Below are 18,260 nucleotides of genomic sequence, written 5' to 3' on the forward strand. Positions count from 1 at the left end.
GATAGCGGTCAGAAACGAACGATATCTCCTCGGAATTTACCTTGGCGAAAGATCCTGGCGGTTGGGTTGGTGGGATGATGATACTGCAAGTCATCTTGTGCCATCCGACAGAGGGATTCGACTGTCGGTCTGTGAGTTTCGCACCCACACAGTGACCGAAGACCTCAGCGGGCTGGAGACTGCTAGCGAGGTGCAATCCCATGCGCGGAGAGCGGTTCTAAATAGGCGATTCTGGAGGTACGTTAGAAGTCCTCTTTTGGGGTGAGCCACCTTCCACAGCTAGGTTGTCCTACAACTCTCAGAATAGCCGTTTTCACAGGCTGATTTTCCAGGGGTATTTGATAACTGAAAGCAGCGGGAGTCCCGTCAAAGTGATTGTATCTAGAAGACTACTAGCATGCGAAGTCACGATAATTTGGCTTAAGAAGTACTGTATTCCTAATGAATGGCCAACTCAGCACATTGTCTCTGTAATATATATAGTCTAGTCATCGGCCCTTAGGGGCTCCGAGTAACTCGTCATGTCTTCATTGTCAACCAACTGAATCCCCTTGAAGCTCCCGTCATCGCTTTCATCATCTTCTTCCTCTTGAACAGGAACGGGAAAGGTCTTGGGCCTGATTGGCAGTTCTGGACGGCGGTGCGAATCTATAGCACCATCGCTCTGGAACGAGTGGACGGCAGAAGGCCTGGGAGGAAGCTCTGGTTCTTTGCCCGGCTGACTTGGGTCATTTTCGACAGCAGTAGGAACTGGGTCTTCCTTCTTTGCCCCCAGAGCACTGAGGTTCAGGGGATCAGCAGGCCGAGCGCTTCTCGACTCCTGTTTCTCAGCAGGTGGAGAGCCTAGACTACGGAGCTCCTCGTGGTGAGGCGACCGCGGTCCCTGCTTTGCCTGGCCAAGACTTTTCAAGTTCAAGGGGTCCCCGCCACCGCCTCCCAGAGGGTCGAAAGACCCCGAAACGGCTGCACCACCAGATCTAGAGACCTTGTTCCGGTTCGGGTTCTTCTTCTTCTTCTGTTCAGGCGGGTCAGGATGTAACGGGTGACGCAGCTCGTTCGGGAACCTGGCAGTCTGCTTGGATCTGATCGGCTGCGGCTCCGACTGCGGATCGGGTTGCGCCTCGAGCTGGATAAGCTCGCCCATCTGCGAACCCGCCTCCTCATCCGTAATCTTGATATCGAGGTCTTCGTCCTTTTCTATGACGCCCTCGCCGCCCTTGACATTCGGAAATCCGCATCGTGTCAAGATCTTGGCGATCAGGCTCGGGTAGCGGAGGTGCCCGCTGACTTCTGCGCTCAGGTTCAGGTTCTCGACTCTCTCAATGTCCTTGACTTCCTGGAGACCCGCGATGCCTAGCTGGAGAGAGGTGGTGCGGTATAAGAACCCGAGAATGTAGTCCGTTTCCGAGTACACGTTGACGATGCGACCCGATACCACGGACCGTAGGACCTGCCAGTGTTCCCGGTTGGACGGCACGGGGGCGCCGATGAGCACCACAGTATCGACGAGCCCAAAAGCCTGACGCTCAGCGAGTGATCGCAGACAAGAGTAGATGACGCGAGCGCCGAGCGAATATCCGACCAGAGTCACGGGTCTTTCTCCCTGAACCTTGGCGATGAGAGCATCAGCGAGAACGCGACCGGCTTTGTCCGAACGGTTGCGGGCCAGGTTGAAGGGGTTGTCAATCTTTGAAGCGGCGCTGATTAGGTAGGCGGGCCACAGAGCAGCCCAGAGCGAAGCAAGGACAGTGCGCTTGAGGATCTCAATCTTTACATAGTTCCACGCGTACGACGAGACGAGACCCTCGAGCTCAGCACCGAGGGCGAGAAGTGACTTCATCTCGTAGCGCAGGGCGAAGACTTCCGACTCATCTCCTAAGCTGCGCCAAGGCTTCGTCACGTCGCCCTCGTCATTCAGCCAGCCGTTGATGCCGATTGTCACGCGGAGGCGGGCGCCCTGCTTGCCGTCCGGGTCGGCACGTTTATAGTCCTGGCCCCATTCGTCCTTGAGCGGGAGGAAGCGGAAGTCTTCCACCTCCTTGGCGTAGGTATCCATCATCTCGCCCGTCATCTTGGCCCCGAACGCGCCAAAGAGAGTCCCTACCAGCGCGCCGTTCATCCAAAAGATGCCGAGGAAGCTCGCGACGCCTCCCAGGCCGACGCTGCCCATGATACCGCCGATTGCGCCAGCGACCACGGGAGCCGCGAGACCACCCGTGATGCCGATGACTGCGGCGCCTGCCACGGACGCCAGACCGACTTTCCAGAAGCGGCTCTTTTGGTTCTCCTGTCGTCGCTTCGCGGCCTCGGCCTCGGCGGACATGGTGGCCTTTTGGCCCTCGGAAGAGGTCGCTGATTCAACCAGAGACTTTGCGATTTCCGTCTCCTCGGCGATGAGGGCCGAGAGAGGCAGGCCGAAGGCGGACGTGAGATAAAGTGCCAAGACTCTGGAGTGTGCTGAGTAGCAGCCAGTAGACAGAACGAGAACCAAGAGGCAGCTTAGCACCTCTTTCCTATCATTCACCGGGATTGTGGTGAACCGGCTTGGGATGGGATGGTAGTGCTCCTGCAGTGCGGCCACCTCCTCATCGACCTTGTTCGCTGCTGGAGAAGAAGAAGCCTGAGACGCATCGCCAAAGTTGATCAAATCCTCTCCGACGCCGGGAGACTCTGCGTTCAGCTTCTCCTGCTCATCTAAGCGCTTCTTCCTAGCTTCGAGGATCTTGTCATCGTCCTTAACCGATGCAATCTCCTTGACCTTTTCGAGGACCTCCTTTCGCCACCCGTCAAAGTGCTTCAGCGCCGCCCTCCTCAGGGCCCGCAGCTGAGCGCTGTGCACGCCGGAACCGCCGCGGTCCGGGTGGCTGGGGCTGCTGCTGCGTCCGTCGTCGCGGTCCGGGACGAAGAGCGGGGCGTTCCTATCCTGGAGTGACGGCGAGGCCGGATTGCCGCCGGGGTCTGCCGCTTGATCGCCGTCTTTGAGCTCGAGCTGCGAGCGCATGTAGCCCGTGATATCGAAGAGGAGGGTGTAGAAGGCTTTGCGGCGAGCCGGGTTGAGGACCACCACGAGCTGGCGGGGGTCTGCGGCCAGGGGAGCCATAATTGCGATGGTCTCACCGCATCCAATGAGACTTATTGATGGGGAGGTGACCGGATTAGAGAGGTGTGCTCTGGTATCAAACAACAATCTTGAGGAACAATAAGTCGAGGTAAGAGGCGGGTAAGATGTAAAACCAAGGACACGTGAGAAAAGATGTAGTTGAGTCACTCGAGGTGAGGAGAATGTGCACTAGGTGTCGAGTTGATCTGAAGTTAGGCAGACGTCTATCGGAAAGATCAACAGGGACTCTCAGCTGCCTGTGCCGCCGCACAGAGATTCCCTACAGATGCACATCTTACCGGAGTTTAGGTGTTGATGTAAGCCCCCAAATCCTTCCCCAGCAAAAGGCGGTCTCAGTGTTCGGTCCGTGCTAATTTCCAGTCTCCATCCTTGCATCATCCATGTGTAAATGTTCCCAGGGTGTATTTCATCTGCAAACGGCTTGCAAGCAGGCCGATTCTCTTTCAGCCTAAACCAGCGAAGGCCAAGTATACGAGACATGATTATAACAGTAGACAGCAGTGTTCAATATAGGAGACGCAGAGTGGTGCAACGAGGACGCTAGATTTGAGGGCTACAAGCCTCCGGATTATTCGCAAATGCCTCCATGATATAACCTAACACCAGCGTAGTTGGATTACGCCCTAAAAACACTTTTGCATCTCAGATCTTCCTCGAAATCCGCAACCTACTCGTCGTCTTCCATATCGTCATCTTCGTCCTCCTCCTCATCCTCGTCAACCTCATCGTCATCCTCGGCCTCGTCGTCCATCAACTCGTCGGCATATTCCTCCTCAGAATCGTCGTCTGCGGCATTCTCCGCAACCGCATCCTTCTCCTCCTGCTTACGCTTCTTCTCGTCCTCTTTCCTCGCGTCCTCGAGCGCCTTGGCCTTCTGCTCTCTAATCTTGCGCTGCACGACAACGTATGCGCCGAGGGGCGTCTTCTCCCACTCAAAGTCGCGGAGGAAGGCATCCACCTGCGCGCGATCCTTAGGTGCGAACTCCACCTTGGCACGCTTCTCCTCAATGAACTTGGCGTTGGTCTCGAGCTTCTGCACCAGCAGCACAATCTGCGAAATGACCTTGTTGTTCTTGTTGCCCGTCTTAATCTTGCGCGCTCCCTTGAGCCAGCGCTTCAGCTGAATGAGAACGGGAAGGGTGAACTCGGGGAAGGCAATGTTCTTGCACCAGATGGTAAAGTATTCGCTCAAAAGCTCAACGACCTGCTCGGCGACACCATCCTGGTAGACACGCGTGCGGAGGTATGACTTGGGTGCCTTGTAGGCAACGTGGAAATCGAGGGGTTTGATGGACGAGGCCTTGGGAAACCTTCTCATGTCGGCAGACTCGAGAACCTCAATCAGAGCTGAAGCGAGGGGAATGTAGGTGTTGGTCGCGCGGGAGAGACGAAGGATGGAGCGGATGAGGTGGAACCGCAAGGGGAAGAAAGTCGGCGAGGGGATAAGGCGCATCGCACCCAGAGTAACTTGCACAAGGGGGTAAATCAGAAGCTTGAGCTGTCCCTCCTTGCCAGTCTCCGCCTCCTTCAGGGGGCTGCAGTGCTCGGCAAGCACGCATGACCAGAAGTCGAGCGAGTGGGTGTATTGCCAGTTGTAGATGATCTTATGGGCGTCTTTCTCCTTCTTGACGATGCTATTTCTGAGGTGGATGGCGAGTTGGCGGATAAAGGTGAAGGCCGTGGTGTAACCGACGTTTTGGTCAATGCCCCAAAGCTCGGCAGCGGAGTTCTTCAACAGGTTGATGCCCTGGATGGTGTTGGCATTTGTTGTCCTGCAACCGGAGACGAGTCCCTGGTACACCGTCTTGAGAACGGTCTCGCGAAGGCCCTTGTCACCGATAACGACGAGTTTCCGGAGGACCAGGAAGGAAGTGATCTTTGTCGTTTCTGAGCTGGCTGGTCTGGCCCAGTAGTTGACAACAGTCTTGATGAGAGCCTTGAGAAGCTTGCGGAAGGACATGAGGTAGGGGACGAGGGGCTCTAATGAGCCAATGGTGAGCTTGAGAGTAGCATCGTCGGACAGTGTGCCGAGAAGGTGGATGATGGACGCAGTGAAGGTCTTGATCATGATGGACAGGGTGTGGAACTTTTTCGAATCGGTAGGCACGTAGATCTTGCCAGACGCAGACTCCTTGATGGGCAAGTGGTGCGAGATGATCTCGGGTATTTGCTTCAAGGCAACAATCAAGATGTCGTGGAAGACCTCGGGGCTGGAGATGGTGTATCTCTGTGGGGTCGAGTCGTCGGCGTCGTCCTCATTGAGATGGGCGGCGCAGCGGAAAGCCAGGACAACCTGACGTGCAGCACGCAAGCTCTGCTTCTCAGCGAGAAGCTTCTTCCACTTGCCCACCATCTCGCGCGTCAGCTCATTGTCCGCGGCGACGACCTCCTCAACCTCGGCCTTCTTGGAAGCCTTCTTGCGCTTCTTCTTCGGTTGTTCCTCCTCGTCATCATCGGACTGATCGCTGCCGGCGCTGAGCTCGTCCACTTCAGCAAGATCTGCGTTCTCGTCAAAGTCGAGGGCCTCCGGGTCGTTTTCCTTAAGGAACTTGTAGAATTCGGGATCGTTCTGGGCGAGCTTGTCCATGGCTTCCTTGGTCATGCCGAGGTTCTCGTCGTCCTCATCGCCCTCGCCGTCTTCGCTGTCGCTTCCAATGGGCTCCTCCTCGACGGAGAATTCCGAGCCGCTGCCCTCCTCCTCAGAGTCCTCTTCCTCTGACTGCTTGGCGGGCCCATCGCGCTTCCTCTTGCCGAGCTTCTTTGTCGCATTCTTGTCCTTCTTATCGATGATTTCCTCGAAGCCGCCCTGGAAGAAGTCGTCGACACTCATGGCGCTGACTTTGGTGTCCTTCTTGTGGCCATTGGCCTTTGCCTTGGCAGCGGCCTCGTCATTCTTGAAGAATTCGGAATCCTTGGTCTTCTTGGTCGCCTTCTTGGCCTTGACCTGGTGGCGCTGCTTGATCTTTGCCGTCTCCTTCCTCTTGTCCAAGACACCCTTAAGCTTGTTCTTTTCAAACTTCTTGGTCGCCTTGAGGTTCTTCTTCTGGGAACCCATGATGGAGTATGGAGCCGGGATTATTCGGTCCTGTGGTTTGGGGGGGTAAAAGAGAAGTTTTGGCTGCAGGGACTCTGGGAAGTGGACGCGGGAACCTCGAGACTTTCTCAATGGCAGCAACTGCACGGCGTCCGTCCAAATTTTTTCTGAACGCTTATCTTATCAGAAAACCGCGCTAAGCCACCTTTGGTGCTGGTTCCTCAAAGGTCGCCCCACGTTCTACCTTGGGCCTGGGAACCTCCACACCCATGTCTTACGTCCTTGGCTGTGGCTCTGCGACACACCTGTCTGCACCATCACTTGCTACCTGAGAGCTCCCACAACAGCTCAAAAGCTGTCTGACGACCATGAAGCCGAACACGATACAAACACAGCTGCGAAGATGATGCCCCGGCAACCCTATGCGCCGACACCGCATAGCTATATTCCAAATACCACATTATCGGCAACCATCAATCTCGATGAGGTAAGTTGATAACGCTCAATCGCCGTCACCATCATCCCCTCCAACACCTGCCCCGCCCCCGCAGGCAACACCCAGCTGACATGGTGATGCCACAACAGGAGGTGAAGCTAGCCGACACACGCGCCGAGCGCGACCTGCAAGACTCGCTCGCCGAGATCTTTAGCATTATTGTCACTCTCGACGAGCTCGAGAAGGCTTTCCTAAAAGATGCGATCCCCGAGGCCGATTACACCGAGATCTGCGAGCGCTCCCTGAAGCAGTACAAGTCCATTTTAGCAGACGAGACCGTGGCAAAAGCCTTTGTGGGCTTGGAGGAATTCAAGGCAGAATGGGATGTTCGTCTACCCCTCTCCTCGCTAGCCAGAATCGCACACCTTGCTGACCCTGTCGCCCGTCCCCAACAATAGCTCGAAGTCCCCCGCGCAACAGAGCGCATCCGCGTCGGCATGCCCTCGACAACCGTGACAGCCTCATCAAGCGCTGCTCCGGCCCCCACGGCCGCCGGTAATACGAGTGGCACGCTTATTCTAGAAGCGACGCAGGAGTTCATCACCTTCCTCGACGCCGTGAAGCTGGGACTCCTCTCCAAGGACCAGCTGCACCCCCTGCTCTCCGACGTCATCCAGTCCGTCAACAAGGTCACCGACCGCGACTTTGACAGCAGGGGCAAGATTGTGCAGTGGCTCATCACGCTGAACCAGATGAAGGCCACGGACGAGCTGAGCGAGCAGCAGGCCCGCGAGCTCGAGATGGACATCCAGCAGGCTTACCAGGGGTTCAAGAGTACTCTCACATAAACAAAAAGGGTGGAAGGTTTCGAGAGAGGAGAAGTGTATGTTGAGAGGAATATTCTGTTCTTCCTTGTTGATAGATACCAATGCAGAGCGAATCCCACCCAGGTCTTGATTTTTAACCAGCCGTTTTACTTTTCCCCCTTGTGCCTATGAAGAATGCATGTCATACCTCGTGAAGAACGCCAGGTCGATCAACCATCCCGCCCCATCCAAACCCATTCATTTTCCTAAACCAAGAATGTCCAGAAGCTGGGATACACAAACTCATTCTCGAATATCCGCCTCACCTGCTCCAGCACAAACCTCTCTACCTTGCCCACGTTCTTCAAGCTCTGCTTGCCCCCGTCCCGGAGACCAATCTCGCTCTCGACCTGGATCTCCTGCAGCAAGCCGCCGAACCTCTTGCCCGGCTCGCTGGGGCCCGCGTCGTCCGCGCCCACGGCCGTGACCGCGTCCTCGGGGCTCAGGAAGCAAAACTGCACCCTCTTCCGGATATGCGCCATCACGCCGACGCCGTCAAACGTCAGGCCCGTGACGCTGAGCTGCACGGGGATCCCCACGAAGCTCGGCATCGGGTAGTCGAGCAGAATCTCCGCCGTCAGGCGCAGCCTCACGTCGCCGGCGTACCGTATGCGGAACACGGCCTGCAGGTCCTCGGGCCTCGGCTCCCGGAACCGCGGCGCGTTGTTGTTGGTGTCGTCTTCCTCTTCAGGCAGCACCTCCTCGTCCTCCTCCTGGATCGCCGATCCCGCGAGGTGCGTGTCCCGCGTCGGCGGCCTCGACGCACCCGCCGACGTGGGCGCCAGCGTCGACACACTCGACTTTTCCCTTAGCTGCGCCAGGGCCGGGTTGAAGTCGCTCACGGAGATGGAGCTCTGCGAGGGGTTCCGGCTGTGGCTCGGCGAGGAGAACCCGTTCGGCGGCGGTGACCCGACGGGCGATAGCATGGCCGAGGTGTCCAGCCTGTTGCCCATGTGCGCGCCCGCCACCGCGGCGAGGGGTGTCTGCGTGCCCGACCAACCCGTGCCCAGGTGCGACTGGAAGTAGTGCAGGTTCGACGTCCCGCCGAGGATCCCCGGCGTCGATACACCCAAAAACGGGCTGGGGAAGTCCCCAGACTGGCCCCGGAGTGCGTGCGTGCTCAGCCTCGGCGGCATCGACGCCTCCTCCCTCTGCCTCCTCCTCTCGCCGGCGCTCAGCTGGCTCCGAGGCCCATGCTGCTGCTGCTGTGCCTGCTCCTCGAGGATGGCCTGCTCCTCTTCCTCGTCATCCTCAATGTCGGAGTTTTCCTCGTAGAATTCCGGCAGCGGGTCGGTGATGTCCTTGAGTTCTAGTTCGGGGGCGATGGTGCCGAATTCAAAGTCGTGTACTTTGACGGATTTGATGAAGCGCGGCAACGGCACAGCCTGGAATTTGGTGTGAATAAAGTCGCGGATGCGGAGGGCGAGAGCCTCTCCGTCGGGCCCAGTCGTGAGCGTCTCCCAGTTGAGGTCTATTGACATTAGAGCTGTGATTTTGTGTGACAAGAGGAAAGATAAGTGAGGACTGAGTTGTTGATCAAACGAGGTCGTGAACTCAGGTGAGGTACACAAGGCAGTGTGCACACAGGGTTGATGATGGATACCTTACCCTCCCCTGTAGATTCTCTAAAGCCATCGACTACCTGCATAGTGCTGGGGCACAGTGACCTCCAGGTGACAAGGCACGGGGCTTGGTGGGGTGGTAACGGCAGCATGTTGCGCTAAATTGGCTTTCTGGTGGACCGAGTTGCTCGTTTCCACAGGTGTACTTGAACCCGTGGATGACATGAGGCAATGCTCACGGCCTCACTGCCTGATAGATCTCTCACCACGCCTGCTCGATCATCGTGGGGGGGTTCATCATTCGTTCATGTGCTATTAGAGGGTATTTGTATTGTGAAGGCCGTGATTCATCGACGCTATAATGCTACCTCAGGTCATTTCTTTTGCGGACTCTAATAGTTCCGTCCACTCCCTAAGACTAGAATACCTCCATAATCATCAATCCATGCATCCTCATTGAAGGAAAACGCCGGCAATGCAATGCTCTTCTCTCTCTCTCTCGGTGCTACAAAAGTTCATCCAATTACAGTCGAGTAACCCTTGGCAAGTAATGTTCATGGTTGGCCGAGAATTCAATCGGCCTTTGCATCTGATTCGAACCGTGGCCTCATGGTGTTGTTGAGTTGAGGCACGCCGAACTGATGCCAGCAATTTGGTGCTTGGAGGATATATCTGCAAAGCGTATTAGCCAATGACCGGGAGAAGCCCATCGAAGATATCTGGCAAGAACATACCTGGCCATCGCCTCCCGGAAACGAGACTTGTATTCCTTCGGACTGGTCACTGTCGGGCGATTTCTGCCACCGCCGGCAAATCCTCGATCTTTGATCCAACTCTCGAGTTTCTTGTCCCACGTGTACGTCCGGATACAGTCAATGATACCAACAACCAACTCCTTCTTAGCTTCGTCCACGGCGATCATCAATGAGTAGTCCATCACGTTCTGCCTTGCGAGGAACAGGGTGTCGTTCCAGACCTGCCCTTTTGTTAGTATCCGGCTTCTAATGCCTTGTTCGGGTAACTTACGGATGCTCTCAGAAGCTTCTTGGAATGCTCGCGCGCAAACAAGGGAGATTCGTAGATAAATTCAACCATGTTCTCGTCAAGAAGCACCTCGTTTTGCTCGCCTGTGGACTGGATCTTGCGATTGCGCATTGATCCCTTCAAGTCGAAAAGACGGGTCGGGCCACGATCGTAGAAGAGATTCTCCATCAAAAGAAGGTCTAGCTTGATCTCAACGCCAGTGACTGGGTTCTTGATAATCAGTTGGAAGAAACCTAGCATCTTGGCAATGACAGAAGGCAAATCATGGAACAGAGCCTCTGCCATGATGCCGAAGTAGGCTGGAGCAAACCGCAGGAAAGCCGACGTCTCAATCGGCGACAAGCCCTGCATGTACGTTAACTTATGATCTGGAGCACGGGAACACAGAGAATGGGGCATCGTCTTACCTTGAGTACCAGTCGATCGTCCAGAGTCTTGAGAAAGACCGACTTCGTTTTCCCGCCCTTCGAGTCCCACTTCAGGCAGCGGGAAAGAGACTCGACAATGCGATCTGCAACACCGCACTTCCGGCGAAGCGCATCGAATTGCTCGGCATAGAAGATCTTGCAGAGCATTGTCGCAGAACCTTCCTTGAATTGATACTTGAGATGGGTACCCGTGGCTCTGAGCAGACTCTTCTCTAGGTCGCCCTCTTCCATCAAGAACTCACCGCCAGTGTCAGACATACCAGAAGACTTGCCCTCGAGATTTGATGCCTCATAGTCCTTTTGTATGGCCATCCGCTCTTGACGGCGGATATCAGCCAGCTTCGTGCGATAGTCATCAGAGCTTAGCGCAAAGGCAATGACGGAGGAAGGCTCGTCCTCTCGCACAATCACGTCCGAGTCGAGGAAAATATGATCGCTGGCATTGACCGGGTAATCCAACTGAGGCCAGCCACTCGCAGATCGCTCGGCCCAGAAGTTTGTAAGCATCTTCATCAAGCTAGTCTTTTGATGCTTGGGCAGTTCCAACGGAATCTCGGTGCTGGGCTCAAGTGAGTCTGCAAGCTCCTTCACATCGGGTAGCAAGTCGCCTAGTATGGATTCTTCGTTGTCGCTTTGCCCTTCGTCGTCCGATCCACCGTGGCTGGCAGTAACCGTCGCAGTATCGTCAGTCTCTCCGCCAACGTGGTGCTCTTCAGATGCGGCCGGAGCTTCTGTTACAGGCTGTGGCTCTCCCGTAGGCGGCATTGTGTCAGGCTCCGTATGCACAACACCTGGAGGTGCCGGAGTAACGGGCGCAGTCTTTGGCTCGAGAATCTTGATCTCATTGTTTTGTTCAGTGTTTGACGGTCCGGCCTCCTGGACGGCATTGTCAATGTTGTGATAGACCTCCACAATGGCCTTGGTTGCTGAGCGTGGCAGACCGGCACGAGGTTGATGTTTCGCAAGGCGCTTTCTGCGATCTTCCCTTTGCCTTTCCTTCTCGAATTCGCGACTCAGTTGTTCAAAGTGCTTGGCAATCCTAGATACCTGAGACGAAACGTGCGTATCCTTCTTCTTCGTGATCAGCCGAGGGATTGAGGAGGGACCGGCCTTTCTGTGACTCTTCATCCCCAGCGCCAGCCGATCAAACGGTTTCTTTTCCACTTTGAAGGATGTCTCGCTGGAATTCTCGCTGGGCCCTGCGCCATCCTTTGGCAAGATTGACTTGGCAAAACTTGACTGCGATCTCGGCAGCGTTTGGGCGGGCTGAGACAGAGTTCTAATCATCGGAGCCCTACGAGCCAAAGTACGCTCCGGGTTTGCTTTCGGTGCCTCAGCGGACTCGTTGGCCAAGGGCGTTTCGTTACCCATGACCTGTTGCTCACGTCGAAGCTGCTCGACTTTTTCTGAAAGAGAAATTCCTGTGGAGGTCGTAGTGAGTGGAGGTCTGGTAGTTGGTGAGGTTGGCTCGATAGCACCCGAACCACTCGAGCTCTCTCCAGCTTCATCAATGGCAGCAAAAGAGAAAGGATTCTTCCCTTTTGGTGAGCTTGGAGTAGCTAGATCCAGAGGCTCTACTCTTTCCAGTACGGATTCAGCCGGCGTACTAATTTTGCTAGTCTCTGAGGACTCAGGGTTCTCGTCTCCGGTAACAGGCTTGTCCTTCAAACCGGATCCAGGTTCTTGCTCTTGGGATGGCTCTGGCTCGGGAATTGGCTCCTTTTCTTTGAGCTCTTCAGGCTCATTTCCTGGATCGCCTTCGTTCTTGGTCATCTCCGAGGCGCCTTCCTCGCTAGGTTCAGTTGGGTCGGTTGGTTGAGTCGAAGATTTCTCATCAGCATCATCTGAGAAAGTTTGAGATGGAGGTTCCCCGGAGTCCACGGTGGAGTTACCGTCTGTGGAGGGAAGAGACTCTCTCGATTCATTGTCCGAAAAGATCTTCTTGAGCTGAAGCATCGTCAACTGGCGCAAATCTTTGTCCGGCAGAAAATCGGTCTCGAATTTAGTGAAAGAAGCATCCCAATCGCCAGCCTTCTCCAGCATCTCTCTGACAATGGCATTGAACGGAATGACTTCATAATACTTGGAATTGACGTAAGTTTCCTGAAGTCTGCGGGTCAAAGCGACTTGGTCATCCTGGGCTTTTTTGGCAAGTCGGTCGACTTCGGTTTTACACGCATCGGCTTTCTCAGGCAGAACGCTGTCGATGCGGATACTTTTGATCCTGAACTTGACAGAGTTGATGAAGCGGACCCATCGTTCCTCAATCTTGTTGAAGATCTCATTCTTGAGCTTGAGGTCATTTTCGACCTTCCACGTAATCCGAGCCCGGGGGACGACAATTTCGAGAAGGTCGATGGGATCGTAATGAATCCTCACCCAGGTGTCACGGTAATGGAAGTACCGGATATGGTCGCGGTGATGGTCGTGCGGGCACCCAGAGAATTCGTGAAGCCGCAGGCCCCTGCTCCAAAAGAGAAGCTCAAGGTACTTGCCAAAAGAGTACTTCCATGTGCTGTCAGACATTCCCATCTCAGGAGAATCCTTCTTGCATGTTTTGCAGTAGCTCCACATCGTGATACCGTCCAAGTTGCGTCTTTTGGCGGCCGGCTCAACGAAAATAGTGACTCGCGACTCATCGTGGACGTAGGTGCGATGATGCGCCGTCATCTTCCGGTCACAGCCATTGGCTGTGCATATTGAGTCCTTACTGATGCACAGGTCTTCAATGTACTGACCGAGAGTGCAGTCCGGATCCATGCTTCCGCTCTCGTCGACATGCTCGTCGTAAAACGCAATTGCAATCAACCCGGGCTCTGAGCACGGAATTTTCGTCTCTGTACAGATGACTGAGTACAGAACGACAATGTTCTGGTGAGAATAAGGATCGAAAAGGTCGAGATTGCCCTGGATGTAGTTTTCCCACTGCCGGGTCTGGACCTGGTAGTTGTAAAGCGCCTTGTCATATTCGGCATCATGCACGGCGTGCAAAATTTCCATGACTTGGCGAGGTGCCTTCTGCCCAATAGCGTGAACCATTTCAGGCTTAATGAGCTGGAACTTTTGTGACTTTGACTTTTCGGCGTCAATCTGTTCCTCAACAACATCTTGATCCCTCAGCCGTTTCAAGTATACCAATCTCCGCTCTTGCTCTCGCGCCTTCATGAGCAAGTAAGGCTGAGCAAACTTGACGAACGGCGAAGCTGAGAGGATCTTGGTCTCGTATCTCGCAACCATATCGCTATAGTATGTTGGCATCGGCACATCTTCTGGCACTTGGGACTCAGGAGACGTGGGTGGAACGTGAGAGGCATGAAGAGATACGAGCGGAGGGCGTTCTTCTGCGACATGCTCTTCAGTCTGATCTGACGATACTGTACCCTCGGCAGTGACCAAAGACGTGCCGTCACTGGTTTGTGTAGGGAGTTCAGACTCCGGAGGCGAGGTCTTCAATATTTGCGGTCCCGTCTCTGCGAGTTCAGTTGACGCGCTGAGAGATCTAGGACCATCCTCGGGATTTTGCCGGAGAGAAGATGACAGAGAGGACGATTCCTCAGACTCTGCAGGCAGCTGAATGTACTCATCTCTCATCAAGCACGTCTCCAGCTTCAAGTTGTACACGACATAGACCATGAACTCTGTGATCTTCTTCATCTTTGACAGAACCTCAGTCGAGTCGCCACGGAGAGCGATCGTACAGCCAAGCTTCTCAGAGCACCCGGAAAGGAAAATGTAAGTCTTTTTCTTTCCGGGATAGTTCTTGTTGACATATGTCTTGACTTCGAAGCCGCCAGATCTTCCGACCTGGACTTGCAAGGCCAGCATGTCGAGAGAGGAGATAATATCTGTTTCTGCGCACCTCGACACGGCTTCGATGACCGATGGCTTGACGTTGTAGGCGACAGCTATGCCTGCCTCGGAGAGGTACTGCAAGGCAACGCCAGACACAGATTTTTCACAGAGAAGTAGTTGTGGGCGCAAGTTGATGATGCGATTGACGACAATTCGTAAGAATTCCTTCTCCTGCTCGATGACAGGTTGAAGGCTCATAAAGTGTTGCTGGTGCCGCTGGTACTCTATCGGGAAAGAGACGATGACGATACGGGGATTGAGGATGCGGCGTGGCATGCTCTTGAGAGCAAGGTTCTTTGTGAATATGACACCTGAGACGTAGCTAGTGTCCCCGGGTTTTCCGCCTGGTATTTTCTTCAGTTTGACGTAATGTCGTATGTCCATGTCATCTCCCACTCTAATGTCGGGTGTGACGTCGTCGGTGCACTGGAGTAAGATGGGAACTAGAGCCTTTTCCCAAGCTGGCACATTGGGTATGCCGGAGTCTTCGAGCAACTGATGCAGGAGTCTCTTGACATGCAACATACTAGATGGATTGAGCTCCACCTGTGGCTGCTTGTCTGCTTGCATCGAATCGCTTCTAGTCAATTTCGTGGCTTCGATAGCAGGATTCTCAATGGTAAAGACGTTTTCGTTGGACGCGGATGGACCCTTGAAGATGCCAGATTTGGGGCGCGGGGACCTCATCTGATGGCTCACATTACTGAGATTGCGTCTTCTCGCGGGACGCCCATGACCGATAAGACTTCCGGAGCCGGCATTATCATCTATACCGCGACTTGTGAAGCTCAACCCGCTCACACTCTTCTCCCCTCGTCCAAGTCGGTGTCTCCTTCCCGTGCTCAAGAACGGTCCGAAGCTTGACTTCTCATGGTCGTAGCTTGACGGTTGTAAATCAGCGTTTGACATGGTGGCGAATATGCTCATCTGTTCGTCACCGCTGGACTCGTCTGACATGTAGGCAGCCAGTTCCGGGTCGATGATATTGTCGTCGTGGAAAGCCGGATATTTCGGCTTCTTGGCCATCTCTTCAGTAATTCCCTTGCGGAACGGGGCTCTATCGTCTGGCATTGGCTTGAATCTTGACATGAAGTTGTTGTGATGCTTCGAATGGTGTCGTCTGTGACCTGACGATTGCGGCCGATTCGCGGATGTTAAAGACCTCAAAGAACGTGAGGAGCTCGGGCGGCTGAGCTGCGGTGCATCTATTTCCAGAATGGCAGAGTTTCGGTTAGAGTCATTGATCCTTCTGGTCGCGGGAATTGCCATCATAGGTGTCTGGACAGATCTCGCGTCACCCAGGTCCTCCATCCGATCAGCAAAACTCGGTTCTTCAACCTCAGCCTCTGCTTGCGTCACCTTGGGAGTTGCCTTGGTTTGACGAAAAAGAGCTGGCAAGAATGAGTCGTCCCCAGAGTCGTCAGAGCCGCTCCCTTCATATAGTCGCTGATTGATGACTTTTAGGCAGGTTTTGCAAACTCTGAGGGTCCCTGTCATCCCGAATTTTGATGCTGGGATGATGGAAGTGCATTTTGAATCAAAGATACACCCGCAGGTTCGACAATGGTGCTTTCTTCGAAAAGCTGAGAACGGCTGGCCGCATATGAAACATTCTTTGCACGTTTCATCGGCCATCCAAAATTCTTTGCTCAGAACCTGACGCCGCATCCTATCAAGCCTGGCATTGACTTGTTCAGGGGCACCTTCGTTGGTCGTTGTGCCAGGAATGCGCAAAGCCCCTGTTCTTCCATGTATGGGCTGAGCAGCGTGGGCGAAGGAGTCATGGTATACAGAGTCGTGGGCAGTCGTACTGATGGGGCTGGGTTCTGCGGTGACATGTTCCATCGATGAAGATCTTGATGGGGCATAGCCAGGTGACCGAGAGCGACTGATGCGATCAATGACTGCTGGTCGCTTCGGAACTAGCATCATTGACGACGTCGATAGTGTAGGAGACCGGGGATCCGCGGTCTGCAACTTAGGGAGCTGTGGTGCGCTGGTCTTGATTGGGCTCAGGGGCTTATCCGAAGGACCGTCGACAGCTGCGTCTTCGCGTCTGGGCCGGGGAATAATTCCATGGGTTCGCTCGGGGAGAATTGCGCTGGGTTTAGGCTCTAGGACATCGAATTTGTGATCATGCCCGATTCCAAATAGCCGCGGATCAGGGTGTTTGCTGATACTCCGCCTCCCAGACGTCCGAACTGGGCCATCCTCCATGCGAGCTACGCTTCTTGTTGCTGTAGCTGGAGCGACCTCAGGATTGATGGCCGTGACTGCTGAGGCTTTGGCCACGCTGGGCAAGCTTTGCCGGCTGGCAGCGCTCGATTTAGACGCCGTCATCGCGGAAATGGATGTCGCTTTCGATGACTGAGGGGGATGTGACTGGCTGTCAGACATGACAGTGTTCATTCCTGACGAGGAAGTGCCTGTCATGGGACCGTCGTGCGTTGTGCCCGAGTTGAATGAAGAGCTCGTAGCGGCGGTCTCGACGCGGGTGAGAGAAGCGATGGGTATTTTCGGGGTTGTAGCTGTGGTGCTGGTGCTGCGTTTCGATGCAGCATCGAAGCTGTCGCCATCGTCGACGTCTTGCTGTCTCGCCCCGCCAGCGCCTACCGCCTCTTTTAACCGACTGTAGAGTCCACTGAGGCCATTTTGAACCAGCTCTCCTGCTAGAACCTTTGTTTCTGTCGCCGGAAGAGATGAGGGAGGAGGAGCAAAGTCGTTGAATGTCGTCAAAGAGTCAGACTGGCTCGCCGACGTATGGATTCTGTTCAGAGTATGGGCTAGCTGGTCCTTATCGGCCTGTGAAGCGGTGGATATGGAGTTGATAGAATCATGGCGGCTCCTGAAGCCTGGAGGCGTGGATAGAACTGCCGGAGAGTTTGGCTTCGATGTGTTGTTGCTCGCCATCTTGCGCGAGCACGAATGCGACAAGTGGAAGACTGAGCTCAAGGTCGTCTATAACGTGTGTAGCGCTAGCATCTTTTCATGTCAGGTTGACATGATGGACGACGGTCGCTGGATGTAGTTTATACGCCGGGGGTCTTGAGAAATCGAAAGTTTCTCCCCGTAGTCAATCTCGACCTAATCGGACCAAGTCTAGCTTATGTACTCGTGGTTCGTAGAAGCGAGGGGTTCGCTACCGTCGGTAGGGGTTTCTTTGTCGATGTCTACTTGGGGAGTAGAGCGTGGTGTATATCGGTGTAGTCTCGGAAAGAACGCGGGCAAGATACAGTGTATGAGAAGAGCACAGCTGACGAGGAGGAGAATCGACGTGGCGAAGGTCAGGCTCTGGGTGTATGTGTATGTTCGGGCGAAGAAAGATTGGGTGTGGGATGTCGTCGTAGGTCCCCGCGTAAGGTTGTCTGCAGCGCTGCAGAAACAAGCAGTCTTGGAGACGGCGCTGATGGGTTTTAGAGGGCGGACTATCCGTAGACTACTGTGAGCCAGGCAGCGCTATCCCTTCCAGGTCTAGGCCCGCGTGGCCTGCGATGACCAAGTCGGCACAATCGTCAAACGTGGGTGGGATGACGCAGCGACGCAACGAAGTTGGGGTTGGGTTGAGCTGGCACTGCGCAGTTGGCAAGTCCTTGGGGGTGCCGTAGATACTGCACAACGCAGCAGGTACCTACTCCAACGTTTCGCAGAAAAGTAGGCGTTAGTGTTGTAAACGATACCTCGGGAATGGCTGACTTTGAGACGCCCTTCGAGCAGTCCATATGAGAGCCCGTTGCAGGAATGCAAGCTGGGCAAGGCAAAAGGCGTTACGGAGTACCTACCAGGCTCAAGGTACCTACCTGTACTCGACCTTACCTTCTCTATTGCGGCAAATGTGGATGTACCCGGTACCCGTCGATATCTCCCGGCATCAGCAATGCCAATAGGTACCTTAACCCACCACCAAAAGGAAGATAGGT

General features: G+C 54.7%; 5 protein-coding genes across 5 annotated transcripts; 1 reads left to right on the plus strand and 4 right to left on the minus strand.

Moving 5' to 3' along the window:
* Nucleotides 1-457: 457 nt before the first annotated feature.
* Nucleotides 458-3,351, minus strand: HER10_EVM0012865 (YSIRK family gram-positive signal peptide). The gene has a single exon (XM_035482245.1). The coding sequence runs from the start codon at nucleotides 3,098-3,100 to the stop codon at nucleotides 485-487; it is 2,616 nt and encodes an 871-aa protein (XP_035337826.1). The 5' UTR covers nucleotides 3,101-3,351; the 3' UTR covers nucleotides 458-484.
* A 437-nt stretch (nucleotides 3,352-3,788) lies between these two features.
* On the minus strand, nucleotides 3,789-6,265 carry HER10_EVM0012539 (Noc2p family protein; the record flags this gene model as incomplete). Its single annotated transcript, XM_035481933.1, has 2 exons — nucleotides 4,815-6,265; nucleotides 3,789-4,745 (listed from the first exon to the last, which is right to left on the minus strand). Exons 1-2 carry the CDS (start codon nucleotides 6,174-6,176, stop codon nucleotides 3,789-3,791), a joined length of 2,319 nt encoding a protein of 772 aa, XP_035337801.1. The 5' UTR covers nucleotides 6,177-6,265.
* A 180-nt stretch (nucleotides 6,266-6,445) lies between these two features.
* On the plus strand, nucleotides 6,446-7,562 carry HER10_EVM0011160 (VPS28 protein). The gene is made up of 3 exons (XM_035480598.1): nucleotides 6,446-6,642; nucleotides 6,741-6,977; nucleotides 7,050-7,562. Exons 1-3 carry the CDS (start codon nucleotides 6,559-6,561, stop codon nucleotides 7,437-7,439), a joined length of 711 nt encoding a protein of 236 aa, XP_035337686.1. The 5' UTR covers nucleotides 6,446-6,558; the 3' UTR covers nucleotides 7,440-7,562.
* Nucleotides 7,563-7,663: 101 nt separating this feature from the next.
* Nucleotides 7,664-9,038, minus strand: HER10_EVM0003820 (phosphatidylinositol-4-phosphate 5-Kinase; the record flags this gene model as incomplete). The annotated part of the gene is made up of 1 exon (XM_035473484.1): nucleotides 7,664-9,038. Exon 1 carries the CDS (start codon nucleotides 8,936-8,938, stop codon nucleotides 7,664-7,666), a length of 1,275 nt encoding a protein of 424 aa, XP_035337086.1. The 5' UTR covers nucleotides 8,939-9,038.
* A 104-nt stretch (nucleotides 9,039-9,142) lies between these two features.
* HER10_EVM0008139 (phosphatidylinositol-4-phosphate 5-Kinase) lies at nucleotides 9,143-17,988 on the minus strand. Its single transcript, XM_035477671.1, has 4 exons — nucleotides 10,471-17,988; nucleotides 10,046-10,408; nucleotides 9,754-9,995; nucleotides 9,143-9,691 (listed from the first exon to the last, which is right to left on the minus strand). Exons 1-4 carry the CDS (start codon nucleotides 17,251-17,253, stop codon nucleotides 9,592-9,594), a joined length of 7,488 nt encoding a protein of 2,495 aa, XP_035337423.1. The 5' UTR covers nucleotides 17,254-17,988; the 3' UTR covers nucleotides 9,143-9,591.
* Between the last annotated feature and the right edge of the window lie 272 nt (nucleotides 17,989-18,260).

The sequence above is a fragment of the Colletotrichum scovillei genome (assembly GCF_011075155.1).
Source record: "Colletotrichum scovillei strain TJNH1 chromosome Unknown Contig00002, whole genome shotgun sequence".
In the NCBI taxonomy this organism is placed as follows: domain Eukaryota; kingdom Fungi; phylum Ascomycota; class Sordariomycetes; order Glomerellales; family Glomerellaceae; genus Colletotrichum; species Colletotrichum scovillei.

Coding starts and splice junctions, on each gene's coding strand:
- HER10_EVM0012865 (XM_035482245.1), bottom strand. CDS start 3,100: ATGGCTCCCCTGGCCGCAGACCCCCGCCAGCTCGTGGTGGTCCTCAAC.
- HER10_EVM0008139 (XM_035477671.1), bottom strand. CDS start 17,253: ATGGCGAGCAACAACACATCGAAGCCAAACTCTCCGGCAGTTCTATCC. Junction 10,409..10,470: donor ACGATCGACTGGTACTCAAG/GTAAGACGATGC, acceptor ACGTACATGCAG/GGCTTGTCGCCGATTGAGAC. Junction 9,996..10,045: donor AGAAGCTTCTGAGAGCATCC/GTAAGTTACCCG, acceptor ACAAAAGGGCAG/GTCTGGAACGACACCCTGTT.
- HER10_EVM0011160 (XM_035480598.1), top strand. CDS start 6,559: ATGATGCCCCGGCAACCCTATGCGCCGACACCGCATAGCTATATTCCA. Junction 6,643..6,740: donor CAACCATCAATCTCGATGAG/GTAAGTTGATAA, acceptor ATGCCACAACAG/GAGGTGAAGCTAGCCGACAC. Junction 6,978..7,049: donor AATTCAAGGCAGAATGGGAT/GTTCGTCTACCC, acceptor CCCCAACAATAG/CTCGAAGTCCCCCGCGCAAC.